Genomic DNA, 21642 nt, shown 5'->3' on the forward strand with positions numbered 1-21642 from the left:
TGGATGGATGGATAGATGGATGGATGTATATATGGAGAAGTGGATATTTGGATGGGTGGATGGGTGGATATGTGGATGGATGGATAGATGGATGGATGGATGGATGGATGGATATATGGAGAAGTGGATATTTGGATGGGTGGATGGGTGGATATGTGAATGGATGGATATATAGATGAGTAGATATTCAGATGGGTGGATATTTGGATGAGTGGATGGATGGTTATGTGGACGGATGAATGGGTGGGTATGTAGATGGATGGATATATAGATGAGTGGATATTTGGATGGGAGGTATTTGGATGAGTGGATGGATGGTTATGTGGATGGGTGGATATGCGGATGGGTAGATGAATGAATGGATGAGAGAATAAATGGATGAATGGACAAGTGAATGAATATGAGGCCTTCTGATCCAAAAGACCTGTATACTGTGACTCTACCCTGGGATGCAATGTACAGAATGTATGGTCCAGTTAGACCAGGCTCACTCTACCTCAGCACAATTGACAGCTGGGTCTTGCTAGCTCCTTGCTGTTGGGGCGGTCCTGTGTGCCGTGGGAGGTTTACAGCATCCCCGAGTTGTGACAACCAAAGCTATCTCCAGACTTTGCCAGATGTCTTCCTGGGGGTGGGGGTGGGGTGGCAAAATTGCCCCTGGTTGAGAACCATTGAATTACACCTTTACTTTCAAAAAAAGATTCTTACAAACCTCCCCCTGCCCGAGTCCTCAGGAGGGTAACTCAATCCCATGGGGACCTCTCAGCCACCAGAGAGCAATGCCTAGAAACCATAGGCTTTGCCGCTGTCATTTATTATTTTATCACATATTTACATTCCAGTAGGCAGCCTGTCCCCCTGTCCAACAAGGCCCTTTGGTCCTCACTGGTCGGTCTGCTCCAGACCCCCAGGTGCAGGCGCGTGTCCAGAGTCGAGGCTCCGCGATGTCAGACGTTCAGCAGGAGGGGCCGGTGCTCCTCGTCTGCAGCGTCGCTGGGAGGAATTTCATAAATGACAAACAGGGAGGAGTACAGGCAGCCCAGGAAGGACACGAGGCTGGAGAAGTACATCACCCCGTTGGCACTGCCCACGGCCGAGGTCAGGGGCCCCAGGACCAGGGAGACCAGAATCTGAGCCAGGAAGTACTGGCAGCTCAGCAGAGAGATGTCCACGCCCATGCCCCGCCGGGTGCCGTCCGCACTGGACCCTGCAAACTGACCCAGAGGAAGAAACGTGTCAACGAGACACGCCGCGGCCAGCACGGGGTGACCGAGCTCGGTGTGTCCTGCGAGCCCAGGAGGCCCGAGCGGCCCACGCACAGCGGCCTCACATTTTTCAGCGCCAACATGCACAGGGAGTTCAGCCAAGAGTTTAACAATATTTGTGTTCGGAGAGATGACGACAATGAAAAGAATCCATGACTAATGGGGCAGAGGGCTGAGCTCCCACGGGCCGAGGTGGCGGGAGACACTTTCCCCGCTCAGCACTTGAGCTCTTCCCCGTCCTCTCACCCAAAGAAAACCAATCTGCCCAGCCAGGTGGCCGCTCCACTCCTGCCATCACCTCCTTCACCCTCGTCCAGGATGGGACCTGCCCTACACCCCCAAAGTCCTCTGCACATGACAGCCGCTGGTCCTCTGTCCGAGGCTCCAAGGTCCTCGTGGCCTCCAGCTTGGGCACGTCACTCACTCTCCCTCCCCTGCATGCCACGCTGGGGGACAGTGGCTGAGAGTGTGGTCTGTGCAGAGTGACGGTGGGGAGCGGTGGCATGGCTTTCCCTCACTCGGCTCCCCCAGCACCAGCCGGCCTGCAAGGTGCTGCGTGAGTGGGCATTGCTGTGACCTGGGAGCCTGGGCCTCCCCTGCGGCTTCCCCCCATCAGAAGGGCTGTGCTCAGGGCCAGCCCAGCTGAACTTGTCAGACTCCAAACTCCCTAAAAACAAATCAGGCCCAGGCCTGGGGGAGGCAACTGAGGCATGAGATTAAAAGGGAGAGAGAGAAACTCAGTAATCCAGGTCACATTCCTTTTCTTTCTTTCTTTCCTCTTTTCTTTTTTTTTTTTTTTTTTTTGAGACAGGGTCTTGCTCTGTTGCCCAGGCTGGAGTGCAGTGGCACAATCTCAGCCCACTACAGCCTCAGCCTCCTGGGCTCAAGTGATCCTCCCACCTCAGCCTCCCAAGTAGCTGGAACTACCGGTGCATGCCACCACACTTGGCTAATTTTTAATTTTATTTTTTTAGAGATGGGGTCTGACTACGTTGCCCAGACTGTCCAGGTAATATTTCAATGCAGCATTTTAAAATTTCAAAGTCACTGCAAAGGAAAATTATGGTGGGAACATTATGTGACCATAAAAGGGAAGGAGGCGCTGACCCAGGAAACAGCACGGATGGAGCTCGAAGCCCACAGCTGCACTGCAGATGCCAGACACGAGAGGCCGCAGACTGCCTGACTCCATCACAGGAGACGTCCCAAATAGGCAAGTCCATGGGGACAGGAAGTAGGTTAGCGGTCACCTAGGCCTGGGAGAGTGGGAGGGTCAGAGGGGTGATGGCTGACGGGTTTCTTCCTGGGGTGACAAAACCGTTCTGAAATTGATGGTGGTGATGGTTGTACAACTCTGCGTGTGCTGAAACCGCCGAACGGTGCGCATCACACACTGTTAGATGGTGCATATTTCAATACAGCCGGTAAAAGTCTATGCTGAGCAAAATATCAACAAAAATTTAAGGCACTTTATGTATGTATGTATGTATTTATTTGAGACGGAGTCTCACTCTGTCGCCCAGGCTGGAGTGCAGTGGCACAATCTCAGCTCACTGCAAGCTCCGCCTCCCGGGTTCACGCCATTCTTCTGCCTCAGCCTCCGGAGTAGCTGGGACTACAGGCGCCCGCCACCACGCTTGGCTAATTTTTTGTATTTTTAGTAGAGAAGGGGCTTCACTGTGTTAGCCAAGATGGTCTCGATCTCCTGACCTCGTGATCCACCCTCCTTGGCCTCCCAAAGTGCTGGGATTACAGGCGTGAGCCACCGCACCGGGCCTATTTATTTATTTACATAGCCACTGTCACCCAGGCTGGAGTGCAGTGGCGCAATCTTGGCTCACTGCAACCTCCGCCTCCCAGGTTCAAGCGATTCTCCTGCTTCAGCCTCCCAAGTAGCTGGAATTATGGGCACGGGCCACCATGCCTGGCTAATTTTTGTATTTTAGTAGACATGGTTTCGTCATGTTGGCCAGGCTGATCTTGAACTCCTGACCTCAAGTGATCCACCTGCCTCGGCCTCCCAAAGTGCTGGGATTACAGGCATGAGCTACTGCGTTTGGCCTTTTAAATGCCATTTTTCCTTTTGCCTCAGACTCCAATATGAGGTGGCTCGGCACTGTTACTGATCTTTTTTTTTTTTTTTCGAAGTATTACTATCTTTTTTTTTGAGACAGAGTCTCGCTCTGTTGCCCAGGCTGGAGTGCAGTGGTGCGATCTTGGCTCACTGCAAGCTCCGCCTCCCAGATTCACGCCATTCTCCTGCCTCAGCCTCCCGTGTAGCTGGGACTATAGGCGTCCGCCACCACGCCTGGCTAATTTTTGTATTTTTAGTAGAGATGGGGTTTCACCATGTTGGCCAGGCTGGTCTTGAACTCCTGACCTCAGGTAATCCGCCCGCCTCAGCCTCCCAAAGTGCTGAGATTACAGGCGTGAGCCACCGCACCCGGCCGTGAAGTGAAATTTCTATTCATTGTCCCTCTTACTCTTTTTTTTTTTTTTTGAAACGGAGTCTTGCTCTGTCGCCCAGGCTGGAGTGCGGTGGCACCATCTCACCATCTCGGCTCACTGCAACCTCCGCCTCCCAGATTCAAGCGATTCTCCTGCCTCAGCCTCCCGAGTAGCTGGGACTACAGGCATGCGCCACCATGCCCAGCTAATTTTTTGTATTTTTAGTAGAGATGGGGTTTCACTGTGTTAGCCAGGATGGTCTCAATCTCCTGACCTCGTGATCCACCCACCTCGGCCTCCTAAGTACCTGGGACTACAGGTGTGAGCCACCACACCCGGCCCCCTCTCTTACTCTTATTTTGTGCCTGATTATTTTTCTTTATGCTAAATCCATAATCCGTAACAAGATTTCAGCTGTCCTTTTCTAAAGGACGGGTACCACATCCTTTTAATCTGCTTGATAAGGTACTCAGGCCTGTCCAAATAATGAAATGGTTTGGTTGTTATTAAGTCATGCCCAGTATTTGGCCAAAACCAACATCTAATAAATTACACTGTCACCTAATACCCACGGCTTGATAGGAAGCCATGAGGAACAAGGGTGAGGTGATAAAACCGGCAGGTGGATCAAGGAATAAAAGCCAAGAGAATTCTGAGACCAGAGGGCAAGAAACATCTAGTCAGGATTCAAGGACAGAACTGAAGTTCCCAAAGAAAAAGGATCAGGAGCTGAGCTGGCTATCAGAACCCCTAGTACATGGGGAACTGATCCTCTCTTTATTTAAAATTTTGGGCTGGGTGCGGTGGCTCACGCCTGTAATCCCAGCACTTTGGGAGGCTGAGGCGGGCGGATCATGAGGTCAAGAGATTGAGACCAGCCTGACCAACATGGTGAAACCCCGTCTCTACTAAAAATACAAAAAATTAGCTGGGCATGGTGGCGCGTGCCTGTAGTCCCAGCTACTTGGGAGGCTGAGGCAGGAGGACCACTTGAACCCGGGAGGCGGAGGTTGCAGTGAGCCGAGATCGCACCACTGCACTCCAGCACAGGCATCAGAGCAAGACTCCATCTCAAAAAAAAAAGAAAGAAAGAAAGAAAGAAAGATGTTTTTGTTCTCCATGGATTTTTGGCAAGAATTCTGATTTTTAAAAATACTGCATTAACATGTTATCGATCTGGATTGCTGAGTTTTCCGAGCTTCACTGCCTCCCCATAAGCCCCACCCTGAATGGCTGGGACAGGCATCAACAGGAGACCCGGTGGCCTGACAATGGAGTAGGAAGGGGCAGCCTCCCATTCCCCACATCCCTGGGAAGGACAGAGCCTGACCCAGAGCCTGGGTGGGCTGGAGGCTTCTGCTAATGAAGCAATGAGGGGATTACAGGCAGGGGGCACGCCCCAGACTCAGAAGGGCCCCCCTTGGTTTAATGCTCTGCGGTCGCTGTCTTGACATTTTGCACCGGGCTCTGCAGATTGTGCAGCTGGTCCTGGGGGACTGTTCTCAGGTGGGGTTTCTCCAAGAAGCAGACCCGAAGCAAAACAAGGGAGAGCACTTACCTTCTTACTCTGATAGTAATCGCAGAGCAGCGAGTAGGGCAAGGTGCACAGGGTGGAAAATAAAATCCCGTAGGTTATGCAGAGCGACAGGACCACGTAGAGGTTCCTGGAGAGGGTGGCAAGCCCGGTCCCCAGGCCGAAGGCGAGATAGGCGATGAAGTAGAGGGTGCGGACACTGAGGAACTCCTCCAGCTTCTCCAGGATAGCTGCGGGCCACAGAGAGGGTGAGCAGTGCCACACGGCCAGAGCCTCCGGGGACTCAGCTTCCAGTGCCACCTCCCGGCGGCTGACCTGAAGCTAGCAGTGGTGGGACCCAGTTTGGCAGGTCACTTGCCCCAGACCAGAAAGTACTTCCTGGGGAACCCAGGGGAGCTGAGAGACCGCCCCAGTAATTCTGGTGGGTGCCCAGGACAGGGCTGTCTGGATAGATGGCAGGACCAGGGTGTCCTGTTCACACTGGCCCGGGCCAGGTCCCCCAGGGCTTCTGCAGGTGGAGGGGTCTTGGGGCTGTGACACCAAAGGGGCTCAGGGACTGAGGGTCTCGAGCTAAACCTCTGTGTTCTTGTGTAATTATGGGTACAACAGCAGCCCATCCCGTAGCCAGCCACCATCTTTACACCCCCAAGATGATGTGACAGCATGGATGTCAGCGACGGGGCTCCCTAGAATCAGATAAAATGGGGCCAGTTCCCCACGCCCCAAGGCCACGTGGCTATGGGGGAACCCAACACCCGAGGTGCCACCCCATGGACTCACAAGTGAGATCTGACAAATTTCTTCTTGCCACAGCCCCTCAGTGACCCTCTACTTTGGGGCTTGAACCCACAAAGATGGGGGCAACTAAAATAAAGCAGTTGGCAGATTATGGATCGAAGGCGAAGTCCAGCCTGCAGCCTAGTTTTGTAAATTAAAAAAAAAAATTAATTTAAAAAACCAAAAAAAGATGAATATTTTGTGACATGTGAAAATCACATGAAATTCGTATTTCAGTGAACACAGTGCGGTTTGATTGGCGCTCGGCACGCCCACTCAGTTTCCCGTGTCTGTGGCTTTCGGTGAGGGGCTGCAACAGAGACCGCTGGGCCGGCAAAGCCGGAAATACCAACTCTCTGGCCTTTTGCAGAAAAAGTACGCGGACCTCTGTGATAAAATTTGCCCAGTGCACGCTACCGGCCAGGCCCCGTGGGGATGGCACCTCGGCTTCGCCCTGGTGTGAACTCAGCACTGTGCTCCAAGGGTACCCCAGACAGAGAACCTCAAAGTCATCTGGGCCCCTGGCCCCTGCCCACCCCTACGCTCCACGATCACACACCCCTGCCCCCACCTCCCTGGGGACCAGTTGCTCCTTGAATCAAAGTGGGAAGGAGCTGGGGGCTGGCAGACAGCACGCTGCCTGGGTGTGGCCTTGGGGTTCCCCCAGGGCCCCCCACTTCGCCCTCGCTACGGCCTGCCGGTGTAGTCAGGTCCTGACAAGCACCCATGCCCCCGTAGGCCACCAGCTCTGGGAGGCCTGAGGCCGGCAAGCTCCATTTCTTCAGCCCAGCTCCCCCAGGCCCAGCGCCCTGCAGCCGGGAAAGACAGTGGCGTCCCCCAAATTGGGATGTGGTGTCTGCAATCGTAACGCCATGAACCTGCCTTCATTTCGCATGCTCCATGGACCCAACCAAAGCTCTCACTGCCGTGCCAGCCTGGCTGGCAGCGGGTACCTGAGTAGAAGGCAGCACTGAAGGCGTAGATACACATGCCCCAGCAGCCCATGGTTACACCGCTGTTGTACTTCTGATACGCCTCTGATGTGTGCGGGGCCTTGGGGTCCCCCTGAAACACCACCTCGCCCATGAAGTCTGTGTAGAAGAGCAACATCCCCTCGAACGAGAGCCACCCTGGAAGAAAGAAAGGGGTTCATGACCTCGGGGGCAAAGGCCAACACTCTGCCCTTTCTCTAACCAACATGCATCTACTGGTTATAAAAGTAATGAGCTGCTGGGTGTGGTGGCTCACGCCTGTAATCCCAGCACTTTGGGAGGCTGAGGCGGGCGGATCACAGGGTCAGGAAATCGAGACCATCCTGGCTAACATGGTGAAACCCCGTCTCTACTGAAAATACAAAAAATTAGCCGGGCATGGTGGTGGGTGCCTGTAGTCCCAGCTACTCGGGAGGCTGAGGCAGGAGAATGGTGTGAACCCGGAAGGTGGAGCTTGCAGTGAGCTGAGATCGCGCCACTGCCCTCCAGCCCGGGCGACAGAGTGAGACTCCATTTCAAAAAAAAAAGTAACAAGCAATTTAAAACTGTGTTCGTTTCTGATATGGTTTGGCTGTGTCCCCACCCAAATCTCATCTCTAATTGTAGCTCCCATAATCCCTGTGTGTCGTGGGCGGGACCCCGTGAGAGCTAATTGAATCATGGGGTTGGGTCTTTCCCATGCTGTTCTCATGATAGTGAATAAGTCCCATGAGATCTGATGGTTTTATAAATGGGAGTTCCCCTGCACACGCCCTCTTGACTGCCACCATGTAAGATGTGCCTTTGCGCCTCCTTTGCCTTCCACCATGATTGTGAGTCCTCCCCAGCCATGTGGAACTGTGAGTCCATTAAACCTCCTTTTCTTTATAAATGACCCAGTTTCGGGTATGTCTTTATTAGCAGCATGAGAACAGACTAACAGAGTTTCCTTACAATTTTTTTATTTTAAACCACCATATATTTCTATAAACATGAGGCAAGGGTAGCAGTGGAGGTGCTCCAGCTACCTGGGTGGTGCAGGGGAGGGGGTCCATTTAATTGGGAGAAATCCACCAGGAAGCACTGACATGGATGTGCTGGCGGAAGTGCTTAGCGCTCCGTTCCTTGAACCATGGGAATTCCTTCTTTGGTAGAGGAAGGTGGTATTTATAGGCCCTCTCGAACCATAATGAATTATCATCTACAATGTTCTATGCCATCAGGAATTATTAAATAGACTTGTTTTGATGGCAGCAAAATATTTCACAGTGTGGGTGCACCCTAATATATTTAACCCTTCCCCAACTGTTGGACATCTCTATCCCCCAATCGCAGTCTGTGGCTGTCTGAAACCATGCTGTGATCAATACCTTGCATGCATATTCTGAATATAGTCTTTGATTACGGGCTTGCATGGAATACTGAGTAAGGTCATAGGGAAAAAAGGTAGGACCATTTTTAAGATTCTCACCCATTACGAAATTGCCTTCTAGAAGGTCATGTTGATTTATGTCCCACAATGTATGAGAGCCCTAGATTATCTCAAATTCTTTTTTTTTTTTTTTTGAGATGGAGTCTTGCTTTGTCACCCACGCTGGAATGCAGTGGTGCAATCTCGGCTCATTGCAACCTCTGCCTCCCGAGTTCAAGCGATTCTCCTGCCTCAGCCTCCCAAGTAGCTGGGATTACAGGCATGCACCACCATGCCCAGCTAATTTTTGTATTTTTAGTAGAGATGGGGTTTCACCATGTTGGCCAGGATGGTCTCAATCGTCTTACCTTGTGATCCACCAGCCTCGGCCTCCCAAAGTGCTGAGATTACAGGCGTGAGCCACTGCGCCCGGCCTCAAATTCTGAATCATGCTCAAATGTTCAACCACTCAACAGCGGAAAGAGACTAAATGGAACGAAATGCAAGTCGGTGCTTTTCAATGCTCATTCAAAGGCCAAGCCGTGTGAATTTACAAACAGCAATAGACACAGGCAGGCAGGTGTGGGGTCTGTGCTTGAAGACAGAGCAAGACAAAGTCAGAAGGTGGGAAGGTGGGAAGGTGTGGGTCCATCATTTTACTGTGGAGTTGTCCAAAGGGCTTCTGGTAATGAGAATTTTGGCTCTGTGGGGACCCAGGTGTTGGGCCCAGAGTGAGCTATGTGGCTCTCAATGGTGACACCTGGTTTAGTTTGGGGCTATGCAGGGCAGGCACCCTGGAGAAAAGCCCTCCAGGGCAGCCACCACACCCCAGGCCTGCCCTTGGTGCTGTTGTTGGGGGCTGGTGAACTCAGGTTCTGGGAAGGGAGGCTCAGGGGCATCCTGGGAGGCCAGTGGGGCGAGAGCCCTGAGCAGGACCAGGACTCACGGGGAGGCTTGGCCGGGAGCTCACCCAGGAAGTGGTTGACGCAGAGTGTGCGTAGCGCCTTGGGCATGTTGCAGATGGTGGAGCAGAGGCGCCCCACGGACAGAGGCTGCTCCACGCGCTCGCTGGAGCCCGTCAGCTCGCTCTCGTACTTCACGCCGTTGAGCAGGATATTGGCCACCTGGGAAGAGCCCACAAACCCCTCATCAGAGCCCCGCACCCCCATCACACAGCGCGGACTCTGCTCTGCTCAGGGGAATGCACTCTCGGAAACACCGCATGGAGGCTGCAAGGGTCTGTCTTCTTATCTGACGGCATGAGCCCCGTGTTGACGCCAACCTCAGAGGAACAACTTCAGGGCATCGTTTCCGAGGCCCCGGAGCAGCTAAGACTAGAATTCCATTTCAGGTGTGCCCACAGTGTGGCCACAGGACACTATCTGTGCCACAGGGAGTGAGATAAGACTTCGCAAAATGCAAAATACATTTGAAATGAAAAAACATGGGTCAGTTCAGATCCACACACTTAGGAAGTCCTTTCTTTTTCGTAAAAGAAGACTGGGAACGACTTATTTCAAGGTGGCCACCAGGAACATGTGTTCAAAATTCTCTCTGGACAGGTGGAACCCCCACCACACAGAAGACAGGGCGGCCCTGCCCACATGAGCACCTCAGCCCTTGACAGGGGCTCAGAGAGCACACGACACGCCCCATGGTCAACAGGATGGAAACGGGTGCGAGGGGCTTAGATTTCTTTCTGGGGCTCAAGAACGACATTGCATGGACATCTTCACTCGGTTTGCAAACTCCTCCTGGAATGAGAAGGTTTCATTCCAAGTAGCCCTGCTTGGGTTTGGGGTACAGACTCTGGTCAGGGGAGCTTGTTATTTCGTTGTTGTTGTTGTTGTTGTTGTTTTAGAGACAGTCTCACTCTGTCGCCCGGGCTGGAGTGCAGCGGTGTGGTCATGGCTCACTGCAGCCTCGACCTCCTGGGCTCAAGTGATCCTCCCACCTCAGCCTCCCGAGTAGCTGGGACTACAGGCGAGCACCACCACACCTGGCTAATTTTTAAAAAATTGTTACAGAGATGGGGTCTCACTATGTTGCCCAGACTGGTCTCAAACTCCTGGCCTCAAGTGGTCCTCCCACCTTGGGGAACTAGTCGTTTTTGAATTTAGATGTTTGAGAGCAAAGAGGCGTTGCTGCCTGGCTCCACTGGGGTGTCTGTGGTGCGGTCCGCCCTGGATACTCCCAGTGGGAAAGGAAGCTGAGAGGCCGCAGTGCCGGCTCCCAGGACGCCCACATCAGCAGAGTGCGTCCCCCATGCCTGCGGAGGAACAGCGCTGCAGTTATGCCTCTGTCTCCGTTGAGCCTGGATGCGTTTATATTTAGCTCATGGTTTTTACTTTCCTCAAAGAACTGATGCATAAACTACACTCTAAGGAGAAAGGAAACAGAAAAAGGGGATGAAGATGAGATTTTCAACCACACCTAAACAACCGGATCTAAAGCCAGTTTGAACTTTGTGAAACAGTCTGGGACGATCCAGTGTTGACAAAGACCAGATTAATTACCCCGGCATCATCCACAATGAGGCTGACGGTGCCCTCAACCTGAGCGATTAGAAAACCTCTTTCCTTGATAAGGATGGACTTTCCTGGCTCTCCAGTGATTTCCAGTTCCTCAAACCCTTTCCAGACGGGAGCTCGCTGTGTCCTTGGTGCCACCAGGAACCTCAACAGATGTCCCCGTGAGGCCTGCGCATGCCTGGGCAGTGTCCTTCCTCACGCTGAGACGGTACGCAGGCGTGAAGACACCCCGGCCACACACACCAGAGAAAAGCAAACGAAAGGCACCATCCTGCTCACTCCAAGGAGAAAACAGGGCTGGGCGCAGTGGCTCACGCCTGGAATCCCAGCACCTTGAGAGGCACAGGTGGGAGGATGGCTTGAGCCCAGGAGTTCAAGACCAGCTTGGGCCACATAGTGAGGCCCCGTTTCTACAAAAAATAAAAAATTAGCTGGGTGTGGTGGTGCGCACCTGTAGTCCCTGCTACTCAGGAGGCTGAGATGGGAGGATCACTTGGGCCTGGCAGATTGAGGCTGCAGTGAGCCGTGAATACACCACCGCACTCCAGCCTGGGCAACAAAGTGAGACCCTGTCTCAAAACAAAACCAAACAAGGCCGGGCATGGTGGCTCACACCTCTAATTCCAGCACTTTGGGAGGCCAAGGCAGGGGGATCACTTGAGCCCAGGAGCTCAAGACCAGCCTGGGCAACATGGTAAAAGCCTGTCTCTACATTTTTTTAAAAAGTAAGTAAAAAACAAAACAAGACAAAATAATCAAAAAAGAAAAGAAATAAAAGAAAAAAAAAAAGGAAAGGAAAAGAAAATGAACAGTGCAAGCCCCATCTCTAGTTAACCTCCGACTAAATCAGGGAAGTCATCTAGGCAGAGACGGGACACCTGAACCCCTGACGGGAGAATGAACTGAGGACCGGGTCCCATTTAAACCCAGTGGGATGGGGCCGGGCAGAGCAGGGTCTACTTCATTCAGGAGACTCGGCCCACGTGCGTCTGCGGCCGAGCGAAGTGTCTCCTCGGCTAGATCTCCAGGCTGCCCAGCTTTTCCAGCTGCCTCCCTCGAGGGATGAGGCAAAGGAGACTCGGCTTTTTAGGACCGGAAACACCACGTTCTTACTGAAATATACTCTCCTCCTGCAACGCCCACAGGTGCAGGCCAGTAACTCTTATGTCTACTTTAAATAAGAGAATAACCTTTCTTTACTTAAAGACCATGGATTCTGGCCGGGTGTGGTTGCTCACATCTGTAATCCCAGCACTTTGGGAGGCCAAGGTGGGTGGATCACTTGAGGCCAGGAGTTCGAGACCAGCCTGGCCAACATGGTGAAACCCCGTCTCTACTAAAAATACAAAATTAGCCGGGCGTGGTGGTGGGTGCCCGTAGTCCCAGCTACTCAGGAGGCTGAAGCAGGAGAATCACTTGAACCCGGGAGGCAGAGGTTGCAGTGAGCCGAGATCGCATCACTGCACTCCAGCCTGGGCGACAGAGCAAGACTCTGTCTCAAAAAAAAAAAAAAAATCAGCCCGTGAAACCCCACAGATCAGTTGGTGGCCTTGCAGCCCATCTGACATATAGAAAATACCAACTTAAACAGCTTTCCAGAAGGTTCTTGGCCTTCGTGGAAGATGGTGCTGCCCTGGAGATTCCTGTTTTTATAGCCTCTGGGAGTTAACCGATGTCAGGCACCAGGACGGACGATCCCAGACACATCTGCAGGTTTCACGTTTTGTTTCCACCGTCCATGAAGACTTGGATGTATTGGCACAGGATTCCCACTGCCAAAACGGGCTGGAGCCCAGACGTCTTGGGAAAAATACCAGAAACAAGTGGGGTGCACACTATGCCTCTAAGAAACTCATTAGCAGGACAGGCCTGGCCTGAATTACATTTGGGCAAACATAAGTGTTTAAAAGAGTTGTCGGCCGGGCGCAGTGGCTCACGCCTGTAATCGCAGCACTTTGGGAGGCAGAGGCGGGCGGATCACGAGGTCAGGAGATCGAAACCATCCTGGCTAACACGGTGAAACCCCGTCTCTACTAAAAATACAAAAAATTAGCCAGGAGTGGTGGCGGGCACCTATAGTCCCAGCTACTCGGGAGGCTGAGGCAGGAGAATGGCGTGAACCCGGGAGGCAGAGCTTGCAGTGAGCCGAGATTGCGCCACTGCACTCCAGCCTGGGCCACAGAGAGAGACTCTGTCTCAAAAAAAAAAAAAAAAAAGAGTTGTCACTGTCGCTCCCAGCCAGGATTTTAAGCCACCTGATACCTAACAGATGTCCTGAACTCACTCACTCATAGGTGGACTCACGCCCAGAACCTGTTCACTAACATGCAAGGGAAGACGTCACGTTTCTGAGGCTTGTCTTTTTTTTTTCTGAGACAAGGTCTTGCTCTGTCACCCGGGCTGGAGTGCAGTGGTGCAATCTATGGGTCACTACAGCTTCACCCTCCTGGGCTCAAGCCATCCTCCTTCTTCAGCCTCCAGAGTGGTTGGGACCACACATGTGTGCCATCAAGCCCAGCTACTTTTTGTATAAAAAATACTAAAAAGTATTTTTAAAAAATATTTTTAAAAAGTATTTTTAAAAAATATTTTTAAAAAGTATTTTTAAAAAATATTTTTAAAAAGTATTTTTAAAAGTATTTTTAAAAAATATTTTTAAAAAAAGTATTTTTAAAAAATATTTTTAAAAAAAGTATTTTTAAAAATATTTTTAAAAAGTATTTTTAAAAGTATTTTTAAAAAGTATTTTTAAAAAGTATTTTTAAAAGTATTTTTAAAAAGTATTTTTAAAAGTATTTTTAAAAAGTATTTTTAAAAAGTATTTTTTAAAAATATTTTTAAAAAGTATTTTTTAAAAATATTTTTAAAAAGTATTTTTTAAAAATATTTTTAAAAAGTATTTTTTAAAAATATTTTTAAAAAGTATTTTTTAAAAATATTTTTAAAAAGTATTTTTTAAAAATATTTTTAAAAAGTATTTTTTAAAAATATTTTTAAAAAGTATTTTTTAAAAATACTAAAATACTAAAAAGTAGAGACGGGGTTTCGCCACGTTGCCCAGGCTGGTTTCAAACTCCTGAGTTCAAGCGATCCTCCTGCCTTAGCCTCCTAAAGTGCTGGGACTACAAACTTGAGCCACCGCACCTGGCCTCTAAGGCTTTTCTCTTTAGGTCAAAGCACTTGATAACACCCCCATAACAGCCGGGAATTTCTTCCTGGAGGGACTCTCCCTCTTCGTCATGTAACTGACCAGGGGACCCCCGAATGCCACCCTCTGAGCCTCGGCTCCCCCGACATTTGCTGTTACCTGCTGACTGAAGGTCACATTCCTTCTCCTGCTGGTTTCGGGACCCCCTCCTCCGGCTGCGTCCGGGATGGCCAAGGTCTGGGGTCTCTTCAGAATCCCTGACGACCTCGGCTTAGAGGTGTCCAAAGAGCCCACCCTCAGAATGTCCCCGTCACAGCCGGAGGTCAGGGCACCCTCTCTGCCCTCCAGAAGTCCACGGTCCTGGCGGTAGAAGCCGTCGGGGGCCCGGGGGAAGCTGACGCTGATGGGCGGCCTGGGGACGCTGCCGGGGATGGCCAGGTAGCTGTCGTGGCCGCCCGTAAAGCAGTCAATGAGGACGCTGTCTATGTTGGCCGTGCCAAAGGATGAGGCGAACTCGCTGATGCCCGTCAGGGAGCTGTCCCTGCTGATGAAGCTACCGTACTTGGGCGTGAGGGGGCTGGGCGGTGAGATGGGGCTGGAGAAGTTGGTGGCCGTGTGCGACGGGAGGCTGTCGCCAGGGCCTTCCTCTGGCAGGACGGGCGGGGACGGGGGCAGCGGGAGGCTGGGGCTCTTCATGGCTGCCCGCTTCTCACTCGGCGGCCGCAGCGGCCTCTCAGGGATGCTGACCAGGGTCAGGACGGTGGTGACGCTCAGGGTGACCGCAGTGAAGAGGTAAATGACACGGAGCTGTCCCCCCAGGGCCCTCCCGAAGCCCGTTTTATCCCAGTGGATTCCGCCGACCACGTATCCGAAGCCTCCTCCGAGACCTGGGGAAAGAGACAGGGTTTGAGTTCCCTTCTGCGGGAGGAGAAGCCCCAAACGCGGTGGCCCCGTTCTTAGAAGGACATGAAGGTAGCCAAGGCCATTCCAGGGACATGGGCACAGAACCTGTTCCACCTAAACCCCAACAAAATGGGACAGGATTCCCAGGGCGGGCCCCTTGAGGAGGTCCCCTCCTGTCCTGCACAGCCACCTGCAGGGCCCTTCCTGGTGTGACCCCCGGCAGCAGCACAGTGACCACCATCCCCTTCCACTTCCTGCCTGTTCCACTTTCCCCGTAACCTTTCAGGCCCCTGGAGCGAATGCTGACACCGGGCACATCCTCCCTCCGAGGGCCCCTCCAGCTCAGGGCCGACCCCATGGCTCACACACAGCCGACCCGGGTGTTTGTCCCCATGCACAGAACACCATGAGGAGAGCCGCCCCTTGTGGTGACCACAGATGGGTCCTGCCTCCCCACACCCTGGCAGGCAGCTCTCCGATCTCTGAGCTATCAGCCTACAGCAGAAAAGCAGGGATCGGATCGCTGCTGTTTCCGCTCTGTTCTCACTCCACGCCTCGGGGCACCGGCCAGCCCAGCCCTGGCCACGGAGCATGGCAGGAAACTGTGAGCGATGCCGTGGGGACCCGGCCAACAGCAGTGGGCAGATTTAACTCCAAACACCGCAGCTTCTTCCAGCCAGGCTCTGTGCTTCGATGGCAAGAGCCAGGGAAGCTGCAGGGGCACCACCCCAGCCAGCTGCGGGTCCACGACACCCACCCCATCAGGGATCCGGTGTTTTATTTTGTTTTATTGTGAGTTCAGCTACATTTTGAGTCGGTCTAGTGTTGAGAGGAGAGGAGGGTTCTCTCGGTTTACCGCTGCTGGTGAGGAGCAACCTGCCTGCTACCAGCACGGGATTTTTGGTTTAGGGAAGACTTGGCCACATTAGGGGTTTACCTTTCAAATAAGAACTTCTATGGACAGGCTTGGGCTTCAGACACGCCCAGCTCAGCCTTCCACACGTACCTAAGGACCGTATGACCAATGGATCTCATTATTTCCAGGTTTCACTGTAGATCTTCCTTCGTTTGTCCCAGACGGGCCTTTTCATTTCACTTGCGTGTCCATTTAAAAGCCCCAGTCCCGTCCCTTCTCTGCCTCTGTTCTTCTAGACTTGGGAGTCTTTTTGCCTCCCCACTGCCCTCCCAGGCATTTTATTATTCTTGACTTCCCACACTCATGATTCTAATTGCCTTCCCTCCTCCCCTCCTGAAAGACACCACTGCTGTTCGTGACCCTTATCCAAGGTCAGGTTTCAGATGAACTTTATTTTTTATTTATTATTTTTCTTTGAGATGGAGTTTCACTCTTGTTGCCCAGGCTGCAGTGCAGCGGCACCATCTCAGCTCACTGCCACCTCCTCCTCCTGGGCTCAAGTGATTCTCCTGCCTCAGCCTCCCGAGTAGCTGGGATTACAGGCGCTCACCACCACCCCCGGCTAATTTTTGTATGTTTAGTAGAGATGGGGTTTCACCATGTTGGCCAAGCTGGTCTTGAACTCCTGACCTCAGGTGATCCACCTGCCTTGGTCTCCCAAAGTGCTGGGAGTACATGCATGAGCCACCACGCCCGGCCCAGATGAACTTTATTAGCTAATTTTCTTGAATGATCAAAGTGGTGCATTCTCATAGACGGGCGTAAGGTAAAAACCGACATCCCTCTTCCTCTCTGCCAAGCCCAGCACTCGCCCGGCATGGCCCCTTTAGAAGTTCCCTCGCCCACAGCAGCGCACGTGTGGAAACAGGAAGAGAAGCGGCAACATTTTCCAGGAGATGCGACCGAGGCTTGGGGAAGTAGAGCCATTTGCGCCACATGGACTTTCAGCTCCCAGAGCCCGAGCCCCTAACCACTGGGTGACCCAGCCTCTTCATTCGGGTCCTGTAATGAAGGCCTAATGTCTCATTAGGCTTTTCCCTTGATTTTTAAACATTGTTCCAATATCTGTTTCTTTTTCAAGACTAGTCAAGTGCAGCAGTGAGGGTTGGGGAAAGAGTAGAGGAAGGAGTTCCATCTGTAACTGACTGATAACTCACTACCTTCGGCCCAGCCAATTGCTATTTTATTTTATTTTAATTTATTTATTTTGAGATGAAGTCTCACTCTGTTGCTCAGGCTGGAGTGCAGTGGCACGATCTCGGCTTACTGCAACCTCCACCTCCCGGGTTCAAGCAATTCTCCTGCCTCAGCCTCCCGAGTAGCTGGGACTACAGGTGCGCACCACATGCCAGGCTAATTTTTTGTATTTTTAGTAGAGATGGGATTTTGTCATGTTGGCCAGGCTGGTCTTGAACGCCTGACCTCAAGTGATTCATCCACTTCAGCCTCTCAAAGTGCTGGGTTTACAGGCATGAGCCACCATGCCCGGCCCCAGTTGCTATTTTAAATGGAATTTTTTTCTTCCATTTTATTCTGTAACAAGGCAAATATTTTATATAGAAAAGCCAGAGTTATTTATTTATTTAATCTTATGTTTTTAGAGATGGGGTCTCACTGTTCACCCAAGCTGGTTTCAAACTCCTGAACTCAAGCAATCCTCCTGGCTTAGCCTCCCGAAGTGTTGAGAGTAGGCCTGAGCCACTGCACCCAACCAGTATTGATTTTTATACAGTACATTGATAACTAAGCATCATACTGAACTCCTGCACTGCTTTGCAGCTAATTCTCTTGAAGTTTCCATACGTTCAGCCCCAGAGACCAGTGGGGCTGACCTCACACCTTTTGTTTGTGTGTCCCTAATGGCAGTGGCTCTGTGGGATGGGTGCATTCTTGCCTCATTCCTGACTTTGATGGGAACATTTCTCCTGTTTCACCATTAAGCATGCCACAGGTATGTATATATACATACATATATGCATGGTATGGATATAGCCGTGTGTGTGTCCATGCACACACACTCAATCCTCATTATCTGTAGATTCTGTATTTGTGAATTCACCTCCTCATTTAGTGAGGAAAACTCAGAACCAATCCTCACGGTGCTCTCACAATCATTCAAGGATTTGCACAGAACAGCACAACGCCTGTGCTTCCAAGGGTGCGTGATCCAGCTGAGGCCCCGCAGGGCTGAGCTCTGCCTTCTCGTCTCCACGCTCATACTGGAAACAAGAGTTGGTGTTTGTTTGTTTGTTTGTTTTTGAGATGGAGGTTCGCTCTTGTTGCCCAGGCTGGAGTGCAATAGTGCGATCTCAGTTCACTGCAACCTCCGCCTCCCAGATTCAAGTGATTCTCCTGCCTCAGCCTCCCAAGTAGCTGGGATTACAGGCATGTGCCACCACGCCCAGCTAATTTTTTGTATTTTTAGTAGAGATGTCGTTTCTCCATGTTGGTCAGGCTGGTCTCGAACTCCCGACCTCAGGTGATCCACCCACCTCAGCCTCCCAAAGTGCTGGGATTACAGGCATGAGCCACTGTGCCTGGCCGAAACAAGAGTTTTTTGTGTGGTCTATTTAGTGCCACCTTTTTTACATTTTTGTGTTTTTTGTTGGTGTTTCACTGTTTAAATGGCCCCCAAGCTGTCTGACGTTTCCAGGTGCAAGAAAGCCGGATGTGCCTTGTGCAGAAAATGCATGCAACAGTGACGCTTCGTTCAGGCTTGAGTTGCAGCGCTGTCGGCCGTCAATTCAATGTTAATCAGCCAAAGGCACAGATGAAATAAGGGGTTTTAAACGGAAACACATAGAACAAGGTTATGTGTTGATCCGTTGATGAAAACGTTGTGACCGGGGGCTCACAGGAACCTAACCCTGTATTTTTCCTAGGAACGAGATGCGGTGTTTGCTAATTCAGTGTTTGTGGTGACTCTGCAGAACATAACTACCTCAAACAATGAGAATCCACGAATATAAACATTTGAATTTATAGACCTATAATTGTTGCTTATGTGTCAACAGCATAGGTTGTGGTTGATATGTGTTGTGTGAGATATGTATTTTCAATCACTTCAGTGTTTCTCCATGTATTGGAATTCTCCCAGCTTCTTTGTTAAATCAGGGAGTGAGGAAGGGCCTCGAAAGCCACACGTCTGAAGCCTGCAGCCCTGCAGACTCAGCCTCGGCCCTGCTGCGGAGACTCACCTGCCAGGAGGGCGTGGATGTTCAGGCCTCGGTCCTGGTCCGCGGGGCTGCACACGTCCATCATGTAGGCGTGGCTGGGGTTGTCCGCCGAGTCGGCGCTAAAGTCCATCAGCACCACCCCGCACACGGTCAGCAGCAGGCCCCACTTGTGGTTCCCGGTCACGTCAGCCAGGGCGATGCCAATGTCCCGGCCATTCAGCAAGAGCGAGAGGCCCAGCAGTGCCCCTGGACACAGAGAAACAAAGTCACCCCAAGAAAATGCAGACCAGCTCTGTCCCCGGCAGCTCACGACTTACGTCTAGAATCTTTAGGACCCAAGAATTTTTAAAACTTAAACCTCAAGCACAGCCCGGTGGAAAAGCCGCCTGCAAACTCACCATATATTTTGCACTTGGATGGGGGTTTTTATTTCATTAAGCAGAGAAGAAATGAGATGAACTTTATCAACTCAATTTCTAAAAATGATCAAAGCGATCTATTCTCACAGTTAACTGAGGCCAGGTTGCGGGGCACTCCCTGCCTCACACCAGTGCGGGCCCAGAGCTATCTGGGTAACTGCTTTGGTCAACATTTTTTAAAATTTTCCTAAAAGGAAGCAGTTGGGGCCTTTTTTTTTTCCTCTCCATTTTATTTCCATGCCAAAACAACAGACCTATAGCCAGGACAAGAATGAAAGGGCGTCTCCTTCCAAACCTTGAGGTACACCGGTCACTCCAAGCACCCAACAGAGGCTGCAGTAGGAATCCTGAAACAGAGCAGGCCAGCGGTCATTGCCAGGGTCCCCATGGCACATGGGGACATCGAATCAGCCTCCACATTCCTGAAGTGCCTGCTCTCAAACACCCCCAGTGCATCAAAAGAATAAGATGATGAAACAGAGTCAGTGACAAAACCCTGAACTCGGAAACCAAAGCTCAGCAGACTCTGGGGATTGCTCAGCATCTCCTTAAATCCTACACTTTGGACCCTAAGGCCCTAAGCAGCCACGACTTTCCTTGGGAATCCAAGAAATTTCAGGACCTTCCAGGCTCACATGACACCAAGCGTTATGAGTCGGACCCTCCGACAAGGAGAGCCTGGCATGAGACTGTGTCAGCCCTCAGGGGCTGCTAAATCCCTGTTCTATTGTCTGCTTTCGATAAGGAACTTAAAATCTGGGATATGACCGGTGGTACCTGTGTTCCCCACAGTCCCAGACTGATGAGGGGAACTTAACTCTTGATCCTCCCTTCTCCCCTCAGGACCCTCAGGCTACTGCGATGAGGCTTCTGGAGGCTTCCAGAGGCCCTCCACCATCGGGGAGGAGCCGGGGCTCACCGAGGATGGGGCTGATGAACCACACCAGGCTGTAGAGCTGGTCGGGCAGGCCCATCTGCAGGAGCACCGGGGTCACGTACGCCGTCTCCATGGCGTAGCTGAACTCGATGCCAAAGAGAATGCAGCCGTTGAAAAGCAGCTCCCGGAAGGACCTCTGGGGGTGCAGGTCCCCGAAGTCCACCAGCTCAAGCGGGCACGGGGTGTTAGGGGGCGGGGGTGGGGAGGGACGAATGCACTTCCTCCTCTTGGGGTGTCGTTTGAAGTTGTTGGCCCGGTGACTGAGGTGTCGTGTCACGGACCCCGAGTAGCCCGTGACCTGGGACCTCCAGAAGTCCTGTGGGGCCACGCTGGGGAAGAGGGCATCTCCCGGCGGGGTGCTGCTGGCTGCGGGGATCATCGTGGGGAGGGCTGGTGGGTGTCCCTGTGAGGAAAGCCCGTGGGGAGGCCACAGTTACTTTTGCCTGGGTAGTCCTCCCCTGACATTTGAGTTCACACTGCAGAATTTAGAGTCAAACACCGTCCCCCGAAAGCAGAATGCACTGCTCATGGTTGATGCTCCGGGGCCTCACTTTCCCATCTGCAGCTCCTCTGCCCCAGGAGGCCAAAGCCCAGTGCCTTCCCTACTCAGAGAGAGGACCCCCGTCCTGCAGGTCCCCACCTCAAACTCAAAGGGACCATCCCCCAAACAGAGGCTTGGTCAGGACTGTCCTGAGGAAGTGAGAGCCTCTCAGCTCCTCTCCAGCCTCCAAGGACACCAGGCTATTTTAGGACCTGCGGCCCATTTCCAGGGCTAATTTTGCCCTTCCCTGAAGGTCCCAGGGGACCAGAGAGGAAGAGAGACTGGGCATGGTTAGGAACCACCCCCCGGCACCCTGAGTGCTTCCTCGCGTTGCGGGGACAGCTCCTCTGTCACCAGATAGAGTCAGAGCCGGTCCTCTCCACTCCCTAACGCTTGTGTTCCCTCCTTCACGGTAGGCCAGGGCACGCTCCCGAAAGGCAGCTGAGTGGGCGTAACACAAACCCTTTTCCTTCAGCACCCATTGACAAGTGAGTTTTAGTCCAGTGGGGAGAACTGGGGCTTTGACAGTGTTCGAAAATGCTTTCTTTAAAGTAATAAGCCGAACTCTGGAATCCTGTAGTCACAGACAACATGCGAATGCAGAGGGACAGAACCAGGGAGAGCTGAGAAACAGATCCCCACCCCCCCAGCTTCAACTTACTTTT

General features: G+C 51.9%; 1 protein-coding gene across 4 annotated transcripts in view; it reads right to left on the reverse strand.

Annotated features, from left to right (window-relative positions):
• Positions 1 to 791: 791 nt before the first annotated feature.
• The window catches only part of SLC45A1 (solute carrier family 45 member 1), a 27087-nt gene continuing 6236 nt past the window's right edge, over positions 792 to 21642 (reverse strand). The window contains exons 2-9 of one of the 4 annotated variants that reach the window (XM_024356159.2): positions 20419 to 20839; positions 19754 to 19846; positions 19102 to 19326; positions 14245 to 14972; positions 9377 to 9530; positions 6978 to 7154; positions 5272 to 5477; positions 792 to 1214 (exon numbers count right to left, since the gene is read on the reverse strand). In XM_024356159.2, coding sequence (XP_024211927.1) covers positions 948 to 1214; positions 5272 to 5477; positions 6978 to 7154; positions 9377 to 9530; positions 14245 to 14972; positions 19102 to 19326; positions 19754 to 19846; positions 20419 to 20839 — 2271 coding nt within the window. In that variant the 3' untranslated portion in view covers positions 792 to 947. The remainder of the gene's footprint in view (positions 1215 to 5271; positions 5478 to 6977; positions 7155 to 9376; positions 9531 to 14244; positions 14973 to 19101; positions 19327 to 19753; positions 19847 to 20418; positions 20840 to 21642) is intronic. The other 3 variants (XM_063786762.1, XM_024356161.2, XM_054662535.1) reach the window with 3 other exon arrangements.

Source organism: Pan troglodytes, chromosome 1, assembly GCF_028858775.2.
Source record: "Pan troglodytes isolate AG18354 chromosome 1, NHGRI_mPanTro3-v2.0_pri, whole genome shotgun sequence".
NCBI classification, from domain to species: domain Eukaryota; kingdom Metazoa; phylum Chordata; class Mammalia; order Primates; family Hominidae; genus Pan; species Pan troglodytes.